The sequence below is a fragment of the Rhipicephalus microplus genome, chromosome X, assembly GCF_043290135.1.
Source record: "Rhipicephalus microplus isolate Deutch F79 chromosome X, USDA_Rmic, whole genome shotgun sequence".
Classification (NCBI taxonomy): Eukaryota; Metazoa; Arthropoda; class Arachnida; order Ixodida; family Ixodidae; genus Rhipicephalus; species Rhipicephalus microplus.
Window position 1 is genome coordinate 288,438,752 of NC_134710.1, and position 20,990 is coordinate 288,459,741.

At 42.5% G+C, this 20,990-nt stretch overlaps 1 protein-coding gene across 1 annotated transcript in view; it reads left to right on the top strand.

Annotated features, from left to right (window-relative positions):
* LOC119162181 (locomotion-related protein Hikaru genki) overlaps positions 1 to 20,990 on the top strand; it is a 121,800-nt gene that overhangs the window by 99,089 nt on the left and 1,721 nt on the right. The window contains exon 8 of the mRNA XM_075879296.1: positions 7,287 to 7,457. Within this exon, the coding sequence (XP_075735411.1) occupies positions 7,287 to 7,457 (171 nt within the window). The remainder of the gene's footprint in view (positions 1 to 7,286; positions 7,458 to 20,990) is intronic.

The window sequence follows — 20,990 nt, forward strand, 5'->3', positions numbered from 1 at the left end:
AGATAGATAGATAGATAGATAGATAGATAGATAGATAGATAGATAGATAGATAGATAGATAGATAGATAGATAGATAGATAGACGAATGGACAGACGGATGGACAGATGGATGGATGGATGGATGGACGTATGGATGGATGGATGGATGGATGGATGGATGGATGGATGGATGGATGGATGGATGGATGGATGGATGGATGGATGGATGGATGGATGGATGGATGGATGGGTGAATGGATGGATGGATGGATGGATGCTAAATGTGCTTGCAGCACGCAGAAAAATGCTTCGCATTTAAGAACCTGTCATGACCTAACTACTGAAAGCTTCATCCGGACATTCTAGCCACTCCTCTACCCACCTCTTACTTTCATACGAAGAAGGTCTGAAACAAAGGGGAAGCGCAGGAACCTGCCTATACAAACCGTCATGTGCCTTCTCCAGGTTTGTCAGCAGCAGCAACAACAACAACAACAACAACAAAGAGGTAGATAGAGAGAGAAAAGGAGATAAAACTGTGCGAGATCGACTAAAGTACCTGCATTTGCGCTATACAGAATCCGCTATCATCGTCATTTGCTACGTTGGTCATACGAGGAGGGCAAACGCAATGTTAAGCATATTTGTATGGCCATATTTAAAGAGAAGAAAGAAAACAAAAACATTGCTCGAAGTAGAAGGGGTGCCAAACATATGTCATCTTCAGCTACAGCGCCTTTCTGTTCTTTCGTTGCTCTTTTGTATTATTGTAGCCACGTATACGGAAATAAATAAAATAAAAACGTCAGGTAATGAACATGTTTGCATGGGCGATACGAGATATAAAAGTGTGAACTGAAGGGTGGCATGGGTGGCAGGTTGCGGGCACTATATGAAGTGAGCTGGCCAGACGACGCTCGCACTTGGTAATTTTTTGTGCACTTGCGGGCGTGCGCTACTGCTGATCTCACCTCTTCCCGCGCTGTTCTATATGTTTTTGCATTAATGTTTTGAAAAAAAAACACTCTAAAAAGAATACGATTGCACTGGACGGGTGCATGAGATATTTTTAAAACTTGCGGATGCTTCCAGATATGCAAAGGGTCCTCGGGAGCAGGAAAGCGAGAAGTATCGATGCAAACCTTTGCGTGTATATTCAACAGATGCAGTGTAGGGATCCTGATAAGATTCTAAGAAAAAATGCGTTTTAAAATTTCAAGATCCACAATTTCAAATGGTTGTAGAGTACCTTGGGTGGCCTTCAGTCGAACAGAAACGTGGTCTTTAAGCACGGGTATTATAGAAAGGTATATGAGAGATGTAACCTGTGAAGTCTGTCGAGAAGAAGTCAAGAATGATTTCGCGAATTGTATATTCCTTCAGTGATATAGCTGTATGAAGTGAACGCTAAAGCGTGTTTCCTTTTGTCACGTAAAGGAAGCTGTCTCTCAAAGAACGAAAGGAATGGAAAAGAGGATGTGACATACACCTTGCGACGCGCGCGACAGACGATTTACACTCGAAAACTTGGATATTGTGCTGGTCCCTCGGGGCATTCTTACGGTCGTCAATTCTGCGTGCAATGACGATGATGCAGCCTTCGCAAGCCTTGGTCGTCACGACAGAACGCCGCACAGGGTGTGAGGAGCAGCGCGCTCGATCGGCGAGGAAAGAAATATGCATGACAGTGTCTCCTTTAATAAAATTCGCGTGTTCCGCTCATGCGGCGGAAAAATTCTAGCTTTTAAAATTTATGCGGAACGGGCACTCTAGTTGCCAGGAAATTGATTCTCGCTGATTGATTTAAGGCTTCTCCCTTGCGCAGAGGTTAGCGTGAAATGAAAAGTGAAGTGAGTAAAATAAATAAATAAATGAATGAATGAAAGACACTTGATATGGCCTTTTAGCCTGGCGTGTCCGTGCGTCGCATAAGACAGAATGTAGAAGTGGCTGGAGGGGTAGGATGTTGGATGAATGGAGAAAGGAAGTAACTTATTGTGGAATTCCTCATATAAGCGGGGATTTCAGATGCAGCAAGTCTTACAAGGCCTTCAGTTTAAACGGCTGTACGTATTGTAAATTTATTCATAAATAAATACTTTTCTGATTTATTGACATGACAAGATACTGAGTTAGTCCTTGTGTCATTGCTTTTATTTGCCTATCATCTCACTTTCCATGGTATCTCCCAAATACATTTGATCGCAAAATCTCTTCGCTTTTTTCAGGACGGGAGTGAATGGGTATTTCGTAAGCGTAAATGATTAAAGTAAAAAAATATACTCATTGTGAAAGATTGGTGAAAATGGCTTCGGGAGAAGCAATCACGTATGATAGCTGACAAGCCAAAGTGGTACTTGTTAAATATTATTTGAAAAACTGGGAACAAACGGAATCACAATAAAGACAATTATATCGCAAAGAATAGCTCGTTAACGCCTCATGTCTGTACACGCAGCTGCTTAGATGCACTATGTATTGTGTTTTTAGGGGCGAAGCTCTTCAAGGCGTGGGTCTGTCTATCCCTTGTATCTATGTAGTAGTACGTAGCCACCAATGGCACATACCCACTCTAGAGCGGGTATGTGCCACCGGTGGGATGTGAGATGGGAGATGGCGGTACTTGGAGTGTTCATTAGCTGGACGCACAGACGGGCGGACAGACAGACTAGCAGACGGACGAACGGACGGATCGATAGACGCGCGAACGTACGGAAGGATGGGCACACGAACAGTCAGACAGACAGATGGATGGACGGACTCACAGACAGACGCACGAACACATGGACGGACGCATGGAGGGACGCATGGACGGTCGCGCGGACAGACGGTAGCAAGAACGAACGGACGGACGGAAGCATGTACGGGCTCACGGACGCTTCGCCCCACTCATCATCATTCACACCGTGGATGTGCTGTGATTTTTTTTTACATCTTGGCTGAGAGGTTACATACGAGCAAGGATGGTAAGCACGAATACGCTGCTCTTTACAATAAGTCCACAACACAGGAATTGAATGCATCATGTCACGCACAACAATACTGGACCACTCGCCAACAAACGCTCATTCAGCTAAGTCGTTCCTAAAAGCCTTTCACAATTGTTTTCGCTTTTTGCTTCAGTTCACTTGCTAACCATCTGGCCCAAGTAATTTTTATTTTCTAATAAAGCATTCGCTCATTCTTCCTAGCGTCTGCTTTATTAGGACGAAAGCCTTCGATGCGTCATAAAACGCTAAAATTGACCTTCGGCGTCAGTGGCGTGAACACGAGTGACGCTAAAACTTATAATTACGCAATGATGTTGCCAAAACGTGACAGATCACTAAAGCTTGTGACTTCATTATGGCGTCACTTTGATGTCATATAGTGACGCTATGATTACGCTACATGATGTCTTAGCATGACATTGTCACTTAGTCAAGAGTGGGCCGACCCCAGAGGCAGTGCGAAATCATTTTAATTGTATCACGTTAAGTGCAGAAAGCTGTCAGAGAGAGGAGGGATTTGTACATTGATGAAAAAAAAAACGTTTCACCGTCGAAGCACTTTCGGTGAATGTACAAGGATCCCTGTGAGTATTTTTTTCGGACATTTCAGGAGCAGAACGTAGAGTGGCATGGGTTTTTGTCTGTTTAGCTTAACACAAGCAAGAGTACTTAATCGCAAAAGCCAAGTAATTATTGCGAGTGACGTTTACCAATACCCAAAATATTGTATTCTTGGTGAAGCCACTAGCCGCAACCGGCCTGCGTGTTTGCGACTCCTTATTTGATCATCAACTACACAACTTTCTGCGCAAACTGCACAACAAGCGAAGCGCACTTTCCCGCCATACCTTTAGGGAGTGCTTGATCGCTACTGGCATGCTGATAGTTGGGCGTGCTTTCTAGCAAACCAAGCACGGCACTCGAGCTCATCCTAAGAGATCAGGCAATGCCTGTGCGCCTGCGCCGATTAGCTTCGATGCGCAGCCGCACCATGTGTGCTGGCGCGCCGCGGAGCACGGCCACGCTGTGCCGTGCTCGCACTAAGAGTGGTCGGCACTGTACATACATACCTACATGCATACATGCGTGCGTGCGTGCGTGCGTGCATACATACATACATACATACATACATACATACATACATACATACATACATACATACATACATACATACATACATACATACATACATACATACATACATACATACATACATACATACATACATACATACATACATACATACATACATACATACATACATACATACATACCGTCGTCCGCAAGCTTAACGCAAACGCTGCGATGCGTGACCTGGCCTACTTTGATTGATGCCAGCCGTGAAGCGCTAGTCCATGTGGAACATTTCGTCAACAAAGCTCAACGTTACGTAGTGTTAACTTCAACCAAACTGTTTCAGGACGGGCTGTGCAGCGTTCATGTTAAACTTGCTGACGACTGTACGTGCATACGATGTATGTACCGTCTGTGGAGATACTCGAATATAGCCCCTCCTTCCTTAACGCACACACAAACACACACGTGCACTGAGACCAGTAGGTGATTCACTAAAGATCACAATATGAAAGAGAATTCGAAGAAATGGACTTCTTTCTATTAAGCCGGCTTTTAGGAGAGTGAACAGGAGAAACAATTGTTCGGCGGGATGCATCGGTAGTCTGCTTGGATTAGCTGAAAAGTATTCAGCGTTGTCTGTATGACAGTTCAAAGCCTTTTGTTCACCTCTTTCTCTATAAGTAGCAAGCTACCGAACATTGGGCATTTGTCATTGTGCTCTACCACAAAAGAGTGCAGGGAGCGAGTGGCAGCTTGCTGGTCGCACGATTGGGTGGTTGCTTTTATGTCAGCGGTGTGTTCAACACAGTTGGTTGGTTTGGGGGCTTAACGTCCTAATGCCACTTGGGGCTAAGAAGCCATCGTAAAAGGAACTCCAGATGGTTTAGTCCACCTGGGGCTTTTTTAAAGACGATAATCTTTCTTGGGGTACTTCGACGCAAAACTTTTGGTTTGTCTTTCTGTCTGTTTGTACATTTGTCTGTTTGTCCGTCGTAACGATACTCCAAACGGCTTCAAACGATACTTCAAACGGCCAATCCCATCCACAGCACCCACAAATATTGCTAAAGTTTCAGCGTTCATAACTGTGCGATCATCAGGGAAAAAGATATTATTGCACATATCTGAGGCACCATAACAACACGTCAATATTTTGTATGTGTGTCTTTATACTAGGGAAGGCATGCATAAGTAATTCTGAGGACCGTAGCGCTGATCACGCTGCGCTGACAATGCAAAGCGATGCTCATGAAAGCAAGTGTTTCCAACGCTTTGCTAAGACGAAATGGTGATGGCCTCTGTCTGTCGCTTTGCGTTGTACTCCTTATCGCTTCTGAGACAAGCCCGCCCACCTCCTTTTGTTCTCGAAGGTAACTGCCAGATAGCGCTGGTGTTAACGTGCCTCGATGCACTCATTTGCTTTCGCTGCACAGATCGAGATTCTCTAACGCAGCACTTCTAGAATACAATTCACGAATTTTCTCGCGCAGGACATTGAATAAAAGTTTTGTTCACTCTCTCTAGACGCAAAACTATCGTCTTTCGACGACATTTGCAGTGTAAGATCCAGATATGTGTCTCTTTTTTTCGATATGCAGTGACGTTGCACAACGCATACGTCGAAATCATTTTGCCTACGTTTCAACGTGGTGTAATGCATGTGTTTATGCGTTTTGAAAGCCATAGAAATGACACAGAAAATTTGACAAATCTATCCGGTAAACAAGCAGTTTATATTATTATCTGCATGCTCAAGAGGTACGTACGGGGAGATACTATATGTTCTTGAACGTGGTTAATTTCATCATACTGGGAAAGCGGAGAAAAAAGCAATAATAACACAAACCGGCGAAAATAAAAGTTTAGAGCACACGCGCATAGACACAAAGGCTGAAGACTCCTTAATTCAGTTATTCATGAATGGTTGATTGGTGAGCAATAAGGAAAAAACACCGGATGTAGGATGTTTTTGTACATTTCAAACGTACAAAAACATTTTACATTTTTTACAACAATGAGGTATGCCCGCATTGTTTTTTTTCTGAAAAATTTAACGTCAAAAGTTCTGTAAGCATCGCAATGGACTAAGTTCTTAAGACTTTTACCACTTCACAGGTGTTTTAAAGCAGTCAGCTCGCTCCGTGTCGTCACAGATGTTGCTAATTGCAATGATTTCTACTTCAAGCAGAAATAAATATGTGCCCGTAAAGAATATGCCTAAGTGTGATCAACGCAGTAATGATTGTTAGGCAACACCAGACTGAGATTTCTTTGCGTGAGAGTTTCAAAGTATCTTGGAACGAGTTAGTATATAGCAACGTTTGCATGAGCGTCCCAAAACCACCATAACATTATGAGAGACGCCGTAGTGGAGGGCTCCGGAAATTTCGACCACCTGGGGTTCTTTAACGTGCACCCGAATCTGAGCACACAGGCTTACAACATTTCCGCCTCCATCAGAAACGCAGCCGCCGCAGCCGGGATTTGATCCCGTGACCTGCGGGTCAGCAGCCGAGTACCTTAGCCACTAGACCACCGCAGCGGGGCTCATAGCATTACAAGTCTACTCTATTTATGTGAATACCAACAATGCTGTAGAATTACAATTCTCACTGTTGCGATGACAGTTCAAGGCTGAGTAAATCGCTGCACTTGGTAAATGCAAATTCTGACGCATGTTATCGAGGGAGAAAGAGCGCGAGCTGCTCGTTCTGTGCTCTGCCCTGCTCAATGGCGAATCGTGAGTAACCAGAACAGTTGCCAGCTTGTTTCGGGTAGAGGGGGGTGCACCATCTGTAAATGCTATCGTTTAGCATTCACTGTGTTGCATTAATGAATGCACTACGCTATACTGCCCCCGATGAAGCAAAGGCGCGTAACTTGAACTGTGACTCACCCTTGAAGTCAAAGGTTTGACTCCTGCCACTCGGTCACATGTCGATGGAGGCCAAATGCTAGAGGCCCACACATTTATTGTGCGATATCTGTACGCGTTAAACAAACCAGGTGGCCGATATTTGCGGAGTGCCCACTTTCACTTCGGCAAGCCCTATAATCATATCCTACTTAGGGCACGTACACCTCAGCTGTTATTATTATTATTATTATTATTACTCTTAATATTATTATTAGTTCTACCCACCACACGGACCACTTAGGCCTCTGTCAAAGGCTAGGGGGCTCATGTACAGATTCGGCATGTAGCCATGTGATGCAGCGACTGTTTTTTATTTTCGCAGCGATTCGGTGCCGAAGTCCACTACCACCGGCGCACGGCCGTGTGTTATACGGAGGCCGCCAGTACCCGGGAGACAGCGTCCACTACACGTGCAACGCGGGCTATGTGCTCATCGGCGAGTCTGTCAGCGTCTGCCAGGCCAACGGCACTTGGTCCAACAACTTGCCCAAATGTGAGCAACAATTACGCGCAGATATTTGGCACTTTTCGCGTACTTTGTTCACGAACCACGCGCTTCTTTTTCCTTACTCAGTGTGTAAACCACGTAAACAGTATAGTATGATGGGACGGTTGATGTCTATTAAGATTATAAAATAGTCAGTCGTTTTACATATTTTTGTTACCACCCTTCAATAGGCATTTTACAAGCGACATATTAAAGGTGAAGGCTAAAAAGTACTAAGGGCTTTCCTCGTTTTCAATCTCAGTATGAAAGCGCGATGTCTAATTGTACTATAGAAAAACAAAACACGCATAGCAATTTGCATCTATCTGGCCATGCACTTGCTGTTATTCACACTTGCTTGCTGCTTGTTAGTATAAATATGAATGTATAGTACTGTTGCGAGGAGTGTCGGTTTCTAGTGAGCTACCTTTAGTGGACGATGATTACACTGGAGAGGAATTTCTGGGCTTGCACGTTATCTCGCGGATTTCGCATGCGCTGCAAGATACCGGAAAAAAAGTTGCATCAAGACATAAAATTATTTGCACCTTCAACTCCACATTAGGTAAGGTTCAAAAGTAACGTTGCTTGCAGGTACTAGTCCAGACAAGTAGAATAAACCCCTTCTGTGGATGGGAAGCCTAGCCTGCTGTAGTTACTTGCTCGCAGTACACTAAAATACCACTTAGACGAACGTAAAACGAACCATTCAGATCTACGAGCTTTTTTAGAAACATCCCGCCGAAGCGCCATTGCATCCAATGTTAAATCACTTCAGATTAACTGATACAGCGGAGAGTTCGTTTAATTTCTGCAAACATATTTTGTAACACCATACAATGTATTCCACGTCATGTAGTTCACCAATACAACCACACTTTCTGTAGCAAATAGCGTTACTCTGGCCATCGCGATAAGTTCTGACAGCAGTGCGCTACAGGTGGCTATCGCGGTAGCCCTTATTTTGCGCTGATAACGGCACTTCATACCACGTGACAAAGAGTGTGCCCATCTTCACCCCGACTGTATCGCATGTTGTAGGGTAGGGTAGGGGATGAAGGTAAGGGTGAGAAGTTAGAGAAATGAAAATAGGTACGTAAAACAAAGTTTCAGCGGTAGTGATGTATATTTGTTTATTTATTTGTTTATTTTAAAACATATTACAGGTCCTTGGAGGTCTTGTTTAAGGGAGGAAATACAAGAAACATTTTAAACGCATAAAATGTACAAAAAGATAAAAAATACAGGAGAGCAGCTTAAAAAAGTATTGTTACACAAGTGGGAATGCATTATATAATGTAATTGCATCATGTTCTTTATGACAAAGACAGGCAAAAAACACTTTTTATACAATAACTACATGAGGTTGTTAATAATATATATATATATATATATATATATATATATATATATATATATATATATAAATACATACATACATATATATATATATATATATATATATATATATATATATATATATATATATATATATATATATATATATATATATATATATATATATATATATATATATATATATATATATATATATATATATATATATATAGCCACGACGACAGGTTGGCCACGTTCAAGTAGCCCGCCGCAATCATCGTGGCAAAAGCACAAGCAAGACCCGGCTGGCATGCGCCACGCGTAACGAGGAAGAGGAAGATAGTTGGATCTGTGCCACTCGGCTACTCGGACTTGATGACCATAGTCTTTAGAATCGTGGGCACAAGTTTGCCCTAATAAATACGCTTGTTTTTTAACCTGTCTGCCTCAGCATCGCTACATTTCTGGGGGAGTTGCTTGGTTATGAATCGAAGCCCCGTGAGCTCAAGACAGCGTAGCCCCGACGACCAGCGTATCAACCCCGTGGAAGTGACTCCTGTACACCAGAGGGCAAGTCGCCGTCTTCGAGGTGACTCACCTGAGTTCGGTCCTCTTCACTTCGCACCAAGGGGAATTCAAACGATGGATGCCGCCACTATGACTACCCGGTAACACCAGCACAAGTGTTCATTAGCCAACTGCACCAGCCGCCAGTATTCCACGGCGACTCGTACGAGGATGTTGAAGATTGGTTGGACCTGTTCGAGAGAGTGGCGAGCTTGAATGGATGGGACGAAAGAGAGAAGCTCCGTCGCGAATACTTCGCCCTGGAAGACTTCGCAAAGACATGGTTTGAGAACCATGAAACCTCGTTGTCTACCTGGGAGGTATTTTGACGACAAGCGGTGGCTACGTTCGCGAACATAGACCGGAAAGAAAAGGCGGAGGCGGCTCTTCAATCGAGGAACCAGCTCACGAACGAGAGTGCTGCTATGGGCTAAGTGCATGTTAGCAGAGTGATATCCCGACGATTATGCGAAGGATGAAGAGATAACTCGAGTTTAGTTGTTAGCGTAATACTTTTGTTAAAGTCGTAACAGGGTGAAATGAAACATTCCGCCCTATTCTGTACAGATTCGACTTTTTTGATTATACATTTTTGATGGCGAGACCAAATAGATGACGCGTGCTCAAGTTCACGTTGCACAAATGTTAGATATGCTAGTTTACGAATATCACTAGTAGAACAATATAACTTGCTCTGCATGTAGCCCAGTGATCTGGAAGCATTCGCCAAATTGTATTCAATATAGCTTGAACATGAACGGGTATTATAGAAGTTAGATAAACACCAAGAAATTTATATCTTGTGTTATGCAAGATAGTCGAGTTATTTTATGGTACAAAAGGGTAAATGTAGTATGCTTGCGGCTAAAACCAATGATTTTACATTTAGCAACGTTAAGCTTTATTAGCCAAGTGTCACATTAAAAATAAACAAGTTCAAGGTCTTTCTGGAGAGCTTGGTGGTCGTCATTAGTTTTAATGAGACAGTAAAGAATGCAGTCATCTGCAAAAATGCGCACGTGTGAGGAAACATTACGCAGTAAATTGTTAACGTATATTAGAAAAAGTAACGCCGCAAGAACACATTCCTGTCGTGCACCAGAGGTGACGTAAGAAGAGATAAACGATTATTAAGTACTCTGAATACTTGACGATTGCACAAGAAATTTTGACTTAATGTTTGTGTGAAAGTGTCTGGTTGGATAACTGATAATTTCAGAAATAAATGGCGATGTGCAACGAGATCAACAGCTTTTGAGACATTAAAGAAAGCACAATCAATCAGTTTACATATCTTTGTTCACGTTAGCACCCAGATTGGTGGTTAATTCCAATAATGGAATTTAGCATGAGAAATTCCTTTGAAGTGTGTGTTGATTAGTAAAGGAAATGTTTTTAGCCTCAAGGTGGCTGTAAACATTGGCTGCTAAGATATGTTCTAGAATTTCGCAGCAGATGGATGTAAATATTATTAGATGGTAATTTATGGGTGAGTGTTTGTTACTCGACCTAAATATTGGTTTAACCTCAGATATCTTCCAGTCTAAATGTAGCATGCCTGTTTTTTAATGAGATTCTGAAGACGTGTGTCAGGATTTAACTGATACTATGACTATGTTTTTGAGTATTTGTGAATTAAAGCCATCAATGTCACAGGATGTGATTAGCTTGAGGTTATTAGTAGATGTGCGACAGCTTCAATGGTTACTTCTATAGTTGGCATATATTGGTAATTTATTGCCGGTACTGCTGAAAGTTCTGACCAACCTTTTGTGGTGAAAATAAAAAAATATGAATTGAAAGTAGAGGTGGACTGAGAATCTGGGAGAGGGGTGTTGTTATTGTACTGTAAAAATGCTGTTGTGGTCATCATCCGGGCTTATAATGCGCTGGATTTTTTTCGTATTACATTTAAGAAGTGATGGTAAGTCCCGAGTAAAGCATGTATTTTTAGCGAATGATAAGGTAAAACAGTAAAGTTTTAAACTTGCTTTGTGATTGTCTCAAGCTGCTTGCGTGCGCAAGTGCAGTTAGCGCTATCATAATGCCGTTTTTATGTTGTGTAGTAAGCGTAGTGATTTGTTGATTCATTGGTTAGACTTGTCATTAGTTATTTTATTAAGAGGGATTTAATGTTGTGGGATAATGTGAAGAAAGGGGGATTACAGTGAAGACAAAGGAATGAAGCATGGTTATAGAGAAAGGGCGTGAAGGTGAATAGACTACCACCAGCATCCAAAGCCGGAGAGACGGGTCAGCAAAATCAGCAGTCAGATCCATTCAGCTCTGAAATGAATTGGCTGGCTACTAGTCTTCGAAACCAAACATAGCCACAGCCGTGGTGCCAGGTGCATCCTTAGTCTTGCAACCCCGTGCTCGTTATAATGAGTGCCAATCGAAAGCGCCTGTCCCAAGATAAAAAATGTGAATGTTTTGCCTAACTGTACTCCAGGCAGCGTCAAGTCGACGTTGCAGAGGCTTTTGGAGTTTCGGCGTCATGATTGTCTATATTCGATTGCTGGCATCAAGCAATGGCATCCACAGAGCAAATAAATGACTTCAAATTTCATGTCAACAAGTGGTGTTCTCCTTCGCTCCTTATAACAAGTAGCACCATGACCATTTGATTTCAGCGTACTTTCACGCTAACGAACCTCGTCGTAAGGACCCTTGAAGTTTGTTCATTTTATGCTTCACTGTATTTGTTTAGGTTGTGTGCCTGACACCAAGGAACTCTTAATATTTTCGGGAGGAAAGACGGCACTGGACCATTCTTTACACCTTGCTCATATTGACAGTTCTAAGCGAGTACTGCTGAGCGAGGTGCATTCGTTTAGCTCTTTCGTTACCACGCGAAAATGGTTATTTTTCATATGTCTCGGGAAGATCGTTTTCGCCAGTTCAAAATTACTCCAGCATGCATTGCAGCATACCAATGTTAGCGCAATAAAATGTTCTTTCAAGAAAATATAGCTTTTAGAACAACAAAAATATTTTGGAATGAACAAAATGTGAAAAGTGTATAATTTTTGGATGTAAGCTGGTAAACAGTGCAATAAAAAACGCTATATGAGCAAAAATATTCCAAAGACAAGTTAGAATACAGATTTTGTTGAAAAATGACCCAGGAACAGTACAAAAAAAAATAAATGTTCTACAATAACTTTCTATTCACACAGAGAAAGAAAATAAAAACCGAGGAGCTGCTTCGTTGCTCGAGCCATGCGGTGAAGCATTGCCTGGTTTTTTTTAGAGGCACAAGTGAACTCGTACGAATTTCTCAGTAAATTTTTCTCAGTAAAAAAAGAACCTCCAGGTGTTCGAATATAGATGGATGCCCATGATGTGAATAGTTCGTTTATGAACCAGATGTCTAATGAACTTCGCTATTGTGTCTAGCGTTACCTCTGTTCATGAGCCACCTGACTCCGCTTAGAAGATATATGCATACAATGATTTTTCTAACCATTTTGCACATCGTATTACAAGGACAGAAATATCACGCCCAGTTCTAACGTTTTGCGCTGCTTTGTAGCCAGGGCCAAAATGTGCTTTGAAAACCCTCTTGTCATTAGAAGAAGCTCTGCTGCTGGCGCTGGCACACCGTTCCCGGGCGAATTGTAAACCTCGCACGTATCCAGAGTAGCTATAAGATTGTACACAAAGGTCAGCAGCTACGAAATTCCGGTGGAGGGGACAACTTGAGGCTGTAAACAAAACAAACGCATGAATGACTGTGGATGCCTCAGGCTGACGCAAAACATCGTCTCTATAAAACTTGAAGCTGAGGTGCTGTCATCCTCGAACTCTAAGCTCGTCCTCACTCACTTCTGGTGGGGTTCCAAGACAGTAGCGGCGCATGTGTGTTGCAGCGCGTGATGACTACGCAATAGTAGCGACTAGCGACCCTATATGCGTCTGATATAACAATACAATGGAAATCGAAGTTGCTGAGAAGGCCATCTTGACCCTTTAAACATCCATCGGAAATATTTTTTGTAGAATAATTTTTCTCTGACTCCTAGCAACAGCTGTCTATTGAATCGCTGGCATATGTTTCTGGCAATTATTGCTGCTAAACACTATCCACATGCAAAGCTGACACTTTAATTTGATATTTGGCTTGCAAAGGTACCTTTCATTACAGAACTTTGATGTTATTGTATAATCACGAAGGACACACACTTTCATCAAGTTTTCCTGAATAGTGCACTTTTCCAACAATATACGCACATTGGTTCACGCATAGGCCTGTCGAAAATCACTATGTTGCCCAAACGGACAAATTCAAACTGATTCTAAAAGTTGAGTGGCTGGAATAACCCCTAGAAAGTGCTGGGTGTACGAGAAACAAGTTAAACATGCTAAAATTCATAATCCAAAGCGTCGATCACTGGTGATCGATTTGAATACGCGTGGTAACGAAAAAGTCAGACGGTCGTGAATCAAAACAAGTAATGCTACATAAGGCCTGTCTTGCAAACTTGACTAAAATAGGCTATATACAAAGAGAAAAACTAAGCCTGGCTGCCCATCATTGTCCACAGCAACGTCGCAAGGCATGTGATGCTGCTAACAAGGAATCTCTCGGCACTCATTATTAGGTCGATTTTCTAAAACAAACAAACAGCGTCGAGAACGAAAGACTTCTTTTCTTTCGTATGAAATGCTAATAACAAAATTCGGTCTGATATACGCAGCACTGGTGTCCCTACTTTTCTGAGCTCAGGTCCGCAGAGGTACACACCGGTGGACAGCTGAGGCAGGCTGCCCATTCAGTCATCAAATGTACAGGGCGTGTCTGCATTAACCGTATACGAATGTGCTCACGCGATGGTTCTAAAGTCTCAGGACCTGATGTTCACATGGGTGACTATGAGCACAAAACGTCGTCACATATTCGCGGTTAATGGCCACCCTTAGCAAAAAAAAACATTTAGGCTTATTTTTAAGGCCACTGCTGCCATTTTATGGCTTGATCATTTACGCATCATTTAATAATAGACAAATAATCGTCAGACTCGAAATTGTTTATTCGATATTTAAAAAAACGATGCTCGCTATAATATTATTTGGGGGGAGAGGCTATCGTTCTAATACCACCATATGAATATGAGAGACTCCGTAGTGAAGGACTCCCGCAATTTCGACCACCTTGGGTTCTTGAACGTGCACCTAAATGTAAGCACACTTGCCTAAATCATTTTCACCTTCATCGAAAACGCCGCCGCCGCGACTGAAATTCGATTCCGCGACATGCGGGTCAGCAGCCGAGTGCCTTAGCCACTAGACCACCGTGACGGATCTTAGCACTCAAAGCCGCATAATTGAAAAAAAGAAAGAAAGAAAGAAAGATAAAAAGACAGAAAGATAGAAAGAAAGACAGAAAGAAAGATAGAAAGAAAAGCAGAAAGAAAGAAAGAAAGAGAGAAAGAAAGAAGTAAAGAAAGAAAGAAAGAAAGAAAGAAAGAAAGAAAGAAAGAAAGAAAGAAAGAAAGAAAGAAAGAAAGAAAGAAAGAAAGAAAGAAAGGAAACTCGCAAGGCCCCGTAGGCATCCGCGTAAGATGACTCAAAAGCGAAAGCAATTCACTTTTTTTTCTTCTCAGTCAATGTATTTATCTCTTCATGAAAAGTTTACACTTTTTGAAAATTCTGATTATTTTCATGTCCAATGTGAGCACTATACTTCGTCCCGCACATGAAACGGCCACTTATATGATACGTCATTCTTTTCTTTAAAAACTTCAAAATACTCTGCTGAAGCCATTGCCCTCGAGCGTCTGTGTACTACACTGAATGCAAAAGGGGGCTGGATTGGTCGTCGATATGGTAACGTGTGAATCAGTCGGCGTGTATGAACTTCGCTGTGTTGTACATGTTCCTCTAAAACAGCAACAAAAAGCAGTGATGTTCTCTACTCCGCCGAAGAATTTCCATTGAGAGATATCAAAATTACTTATTTCGGGGAGTTTTGCCGATAAACGTTGAAGAAACTCACTGCACACCAGTACAAATGTCTGACCCCATCCACGCACACACATACTATAATTACACGTGCCTGACGTACTGGCAACTTTTGAAAGCATGGCTAGCCCCTCCACTGCCGCACAACAAAAGCATGGCTTTATCAATTTATATACTGTACATTGTGGGCTTCAAATATAACACCAATAGTGAGCTAGAAATCGATTCGCGTAAACATCAGAAACTAATCTCAAGGGCTATGCTTGTGTGGTGCATGCCCCATAAGCGATTAAAGCAGATGAAGACGCAGTGCGACTGCTCATAAGAAAATCGTCACAGAAAAACATAACCAATCCTGGAATTTCTGCGATACCACGAACATTTCCTTTTGCCCTTTGGCGCAAAATGACAGGCGGAAGTTTCCAACAAAGGAAACATTTCCTGCACGGAACATCACCGAACGAAAGCTCGTTCCTCTTTCCTTCCCATGTTTGAAACGAGTTGCCTTTACAAGTTTCTTAAACACAAAAGGAACTAGTTAGAGTGACATTTAGAAATTCGGAACGTGTCTGTACGTTAACGTTAAATTTGACTTTGTAATAAAATGTAGTGTCGGGTAAACCTGAGGTAAAAAAATTGGCCGATCCCACATAAAGTGGGAATCAATGATATACCAAGCACGAATGGGGAAGGTTGATATGTCACTTTAAAATCAGAATAACGTTGCGAGGTGGACCTAAATTATGCTGTACATGACTCCATGTCATGATTATTATGGTTTAGTTGGGCATTTGTGCCCGTCATTCACGCCACGTAACACTGAATTTTCTACATGTGAAGCTAGCGAAACGGAAGCGAGCGCACTATGAGAATAGCAGGTATTCATTTTTTACATGACAGCCATGTCATGATTATGTTTGGACTTGTCCTTTATTTCGTCCTCTATTCACGTCACGTAATACCAAATTTGGTATATGAGAAGCTAGAAAAACGGCTGGGAGCGCGCTATGATCATAGCGTGTAATCATGACTTACAAGACACAAGTATCATGATTATGTTTGGAAGTGTCCTTTACCTTCGTCATCCATTCACGTCACGTAAAACTAGATTTGGTATATGAGAAGCTAGCGAAACGGCTGCCAGCACGCTAAGACCCTAGCACGTCATGATTTACAAGACACAAGTATCATGATTAGGTTTGGACGTGTCCGTTACCTTTGTCATCCATTCACGTCACGTAATACCAAATTTGGTATATAAGAAGCTAGCGAGGCGGCTGTGAGAGTGATATGACCGTTGCACGTAGTTATGATTTTCAAGCCACAAGTATTATTATGTTTGAACGTATCCTTTATTTACCTTCGTCATCCATGCACGTCACGTAATACAAAATTTGGTATATGTGAAGCTAGCCAAACAGCGGCGAGTCAAGCATGAGCGTGGTATGTTCTCAAATGACACGCATGTCATGATTATCATGTTTACACCAGTCATATAGCTTCATCAGTCATTCACAGCACGTAATAGCAAATTCGGCATATGTAGAGCTAGCGAAGTGACCGCGAATGCATTATGAACGCGGAATATATAGTCATGTTCTTACCTGACACGCATGTCATCATTATTATCTTTGCATCAGTCATGCACCTTCGTCTTCCATTCGCGTCACGTAATACCAAATTTGGTATGTCTAATGCTAGTCTACTTAGGGTAGGTAATAAACGCAGAGCCGAACCACGAGATTGAAGTAACTAGAAGAATAAGAATGGGGTGGAGCACATTCGGCAAGCACTCTCAAATTATGACAGGTAGATTGCCACTATCCCTCAAGAAGAAGGTATATAACAGCTGTATCTTGCCGGTACTTAGCTACGGAGCAGAAACCTGGAGACTTAGAAAGAGGGTTCAGCTTAAATTGAGGACGACGCAGCGAGCAATGGAAAGAAAAATGGTAGGTGTAACCTTAATAGACAAGAAGAGAGCAGAGTGGATTAGGGGACAAACGGGGGTTAAGGATATCATAGTTGAAATAAAGAAGAGGAAATGTACATGGGCCGGGCATGTAGCGCGTAGACAGGATAACCACTGGTCATTAAGGGTAACTAACCGGATTCCCAGAGAAGGGAAGCGGGTTACAGAGAGACAGAAGATTAGGTGGGCAGATGAGATTAAGAAGTTTGCGGGTATAAATTGGCAGCAGCAAGCACAGGACCGGGTTAACTGGCGGAACATAGGAGAGGCATTTGTCCTGCAGTGGTCGTAGTCAGACTGATGATGATGATGATGATGATGATGAATGCTAGTGAAACAACCATGAACGCATCATTAGCGTGGCATGTAGTCAAGTTCTTACATGACACGCATGTCATGATTATCCTGTTTGCACCAGTCATACACCTTCGTCATCCATTCACGTCACGTAATACCAAAGTCGGTATATGTCAAGCTAGTGAAACAGCCACGAGTGCATCATGAGCCTGGAATGTAGTCATGTCCTTACATGACACGCATGTCATGATTTCTACGTGAGGGCCTGTGCTATGCAGTCAGGTCACACCATACACGTGTTTCAATATGTCATGTGAACGAAACCACCGCAGGACCAGCAAGATATGCCATGTAAATCATAACAGTCATGACATACATGTCATTATTTTTATGTTATGACTAGTCAGTTATGCTCGCCATACAGTCATGTTATGCCATAATCACGTGGCTACACCAATTCTTGGTATTGATCCCATTATCCAAATGGCTAGGAGACCTCAAAGTCGTAGGCGACTAGATAGATAGATAGATAGATAGATAGATAGATAGATAGATAGATAGATAGATAGATAGATAGATAGATAGATAGATAGATAGATAGATAGATAGATAGATAGATAGATAGATAGATTCAAACTAGCCGAAGTTTGCCAAGAAATTTTTCGCATTAAAAAAGTGAGCACGTTAAAGCTCTAATCAAGCTACGTATAATAAATGAATTTACATCACCAACAGGAAGTTCTAAGTAGGTAAAATGAACATAAGCAAACGTTTCTAGACGATTTTCTCGAGACCACTGGCCTTACTATAGACGTCTAACTGCAGCTTTTGTGCTCGGCAATTCCAAGTTCCACACATGTGGCACTTCCCAACTATCCACACCGGTCTTCAAAGGCGTAGTACGACAACCAGGCTTCAAATATCCGAATCGACATTTCCACCAATTCACTGATATAATTAAATTTCTATCACAGGAAACTGCATCGAAAGGGTTACTACCCGAGCGTTTAATGAGTGCTCATTAAATGTTTCCGTGTAAGTAGAAAATAAAGTCCACGATACACATTTGAAACTTAGTGAAGTGCTCTGTTCACAGTTAGCGAACATAATTTTGTTTATTTCTTTTTTGGTGTTTCTACACGAACAACGCCAACCACCCCGTGGTGTTTGCGCTAAGGGCGTTGACACGGAAATGGTGCTAATGTCTCTACCAAAATTTTATTTTCCCAAGCATTGCCGTACGTTTACAGTTCCGTATTTCACGTCATCGCCATGATTTCATTACGTCGCTGTTTTACCCGCCTTAGGACGCGGAATTTAAGGCCACTATAGAGTCACGCAACATTATCATAGTTCGCATCGTTACATACCGTCATATATTATGGTTCATTGTAACTCCTATCATTTTGCATGGCACTCGTCTTAGACGAAGCATGGCCCTTGCTTCATTAAAACCCTCATATTATCATCATCACCACCATATTAATCTTTTAGGGGCAAAGCACCTTGAAGCGGCACCCGTTCGTCGTTCGTCGTAGTACGTAACATGTCTTACGCTTTGTCCTGTAAGGTGGTGCCGGTGGGAGATTTCTCCTGTGCGTTGTTAAACAATAAAAAATTCGCAGCATGCGCGTTAACTAAAAGCCGAATTCTCCTGTCTCTCATTTCCCATTAGCAACCATTGGCATGTACATTGAGCACTATCTGACAAGAAAGGGTTGCTACGTTATACTCGCTGGGCGTAACCTCCTTGGTTTTAGAAAGTTTTAGCGAGCGTTGGGCCGCAGTGCCATAAATACAGTGAACAAGTATATACCATGAACTCGAGGTGGTTAAAGGTGGGAAGTAGACACGAAGCGCAAGCCGTAAGAAAGCGTGCGTGTGCCACCTCTCATTTAGTCCTTGGAATGTCCGCTGGATGGCGGTGCTTCTATGTGCGGCATATATAATGAAAAGATGCGTGATGGTGGTACTTGGAGTGTTCACGAGATGGACGTACGGATGGACGCATGGATGGACAGACAGACAGACTAGCAGACTGATGGACGGATGGATGGACGCGCGGACGTACGGACGGATGAACGCACGAACGGACGGACAGATGGATGGGTGGACGGACGCATGGGCAGATGGACGCACGAATGGATTGACGCACGGATGGTCGTGTGGACGGACGGAAGCAAGAACGAACGGATGGACGGAAGCACGGACGGGCTGATGGACGCTTCGCACCACTTATCATCATTCACTCGGTGGATATGCTGCGTAATTTGTTTTTCATCTAACTCTTTCTTTTCATTGTGTCTGTTTTTATTTTTCTCTTCATAGACTTTTCTTTCCTTACATCTACTTTTCCTTACCTCTACTTTTCCCTCACCTTTCTTTTATATTTTCTCTCTTCCTTCACCTTCTTTCTTTTTCTCTGTTTCTTTCGCCACACTTGTTCTCCCTTCCTCTTTACCATTCTCCTCAGCCTCACTTACGTTTCGCAACCTCTTGACATATTGTACTATACACGGCTATGCAATGTGCTGCTAGAGAGCGTGCATGTTATAGAGAAACGCATAGCTAATTTCCTCAACATCCAACTTCATTGAGATGGTCACTCAGCTAACTCATGTGTAGGAGCAAATGAAAAGTGAGCTAGAATGGTACTTGCATTGGTAAGGTATTCTTGTCCTTACCACCGTTCTAGTGTATAACTGGAAAATACGGTCACTTGGCGTATTGATGGTACATTTTTTCGCCTCACGCGGTTGCCCATCCACCCAATTCCACATATGTTCCTAACACCAAACGTTGGCGCTGCTTGCATGTGCCATTTGAATGTTGTGGAACGTACTTACAAGGAGCATCATGACGTAAAAAGTGTCGTAAAAAGTTGGATATGCCGAGAAAAGTTGCAGAGAAGCCTCATCTCAATAAAGTACTATGTCAAAAGGAGGGCAGGGCAGGCGAAGTGATCCTTTTTTATGTATTCTTTTCGCAAACAACTTACTGCAGCATAATGAGGAAAAGAAAGAATGAGACTGAAAAGTCTTCGGAAAAAAGCACGAAGTTGAACCAGGCTCTGCTCGGCAGCTTAACCTGCTTAGAAAAAGTGGGCCTAAAACAGAAGGTTGAGGACAGCGTGCGAAAGCAACTAATGGCGAGAGAGGACAAGCAACATACCAACGTACCCGACAACATTACCACGTAAACTATAAGAGATTTTCCAAGTACACGCTGTAAGTGTAGAATGCTACGTCCGGCTGGTCACACCTACTGCATTTTGAGTCTTGTGTAGAATTCCGACAGAGGAGCTCATTCTCGGCGAAGGTTGGCCCGCTGCTATCTTGGAAAATCAATATGCTCACGGTGAAAGCGGGCTTTGGAAGATCAATACCCGCTCTGAGGGGGAA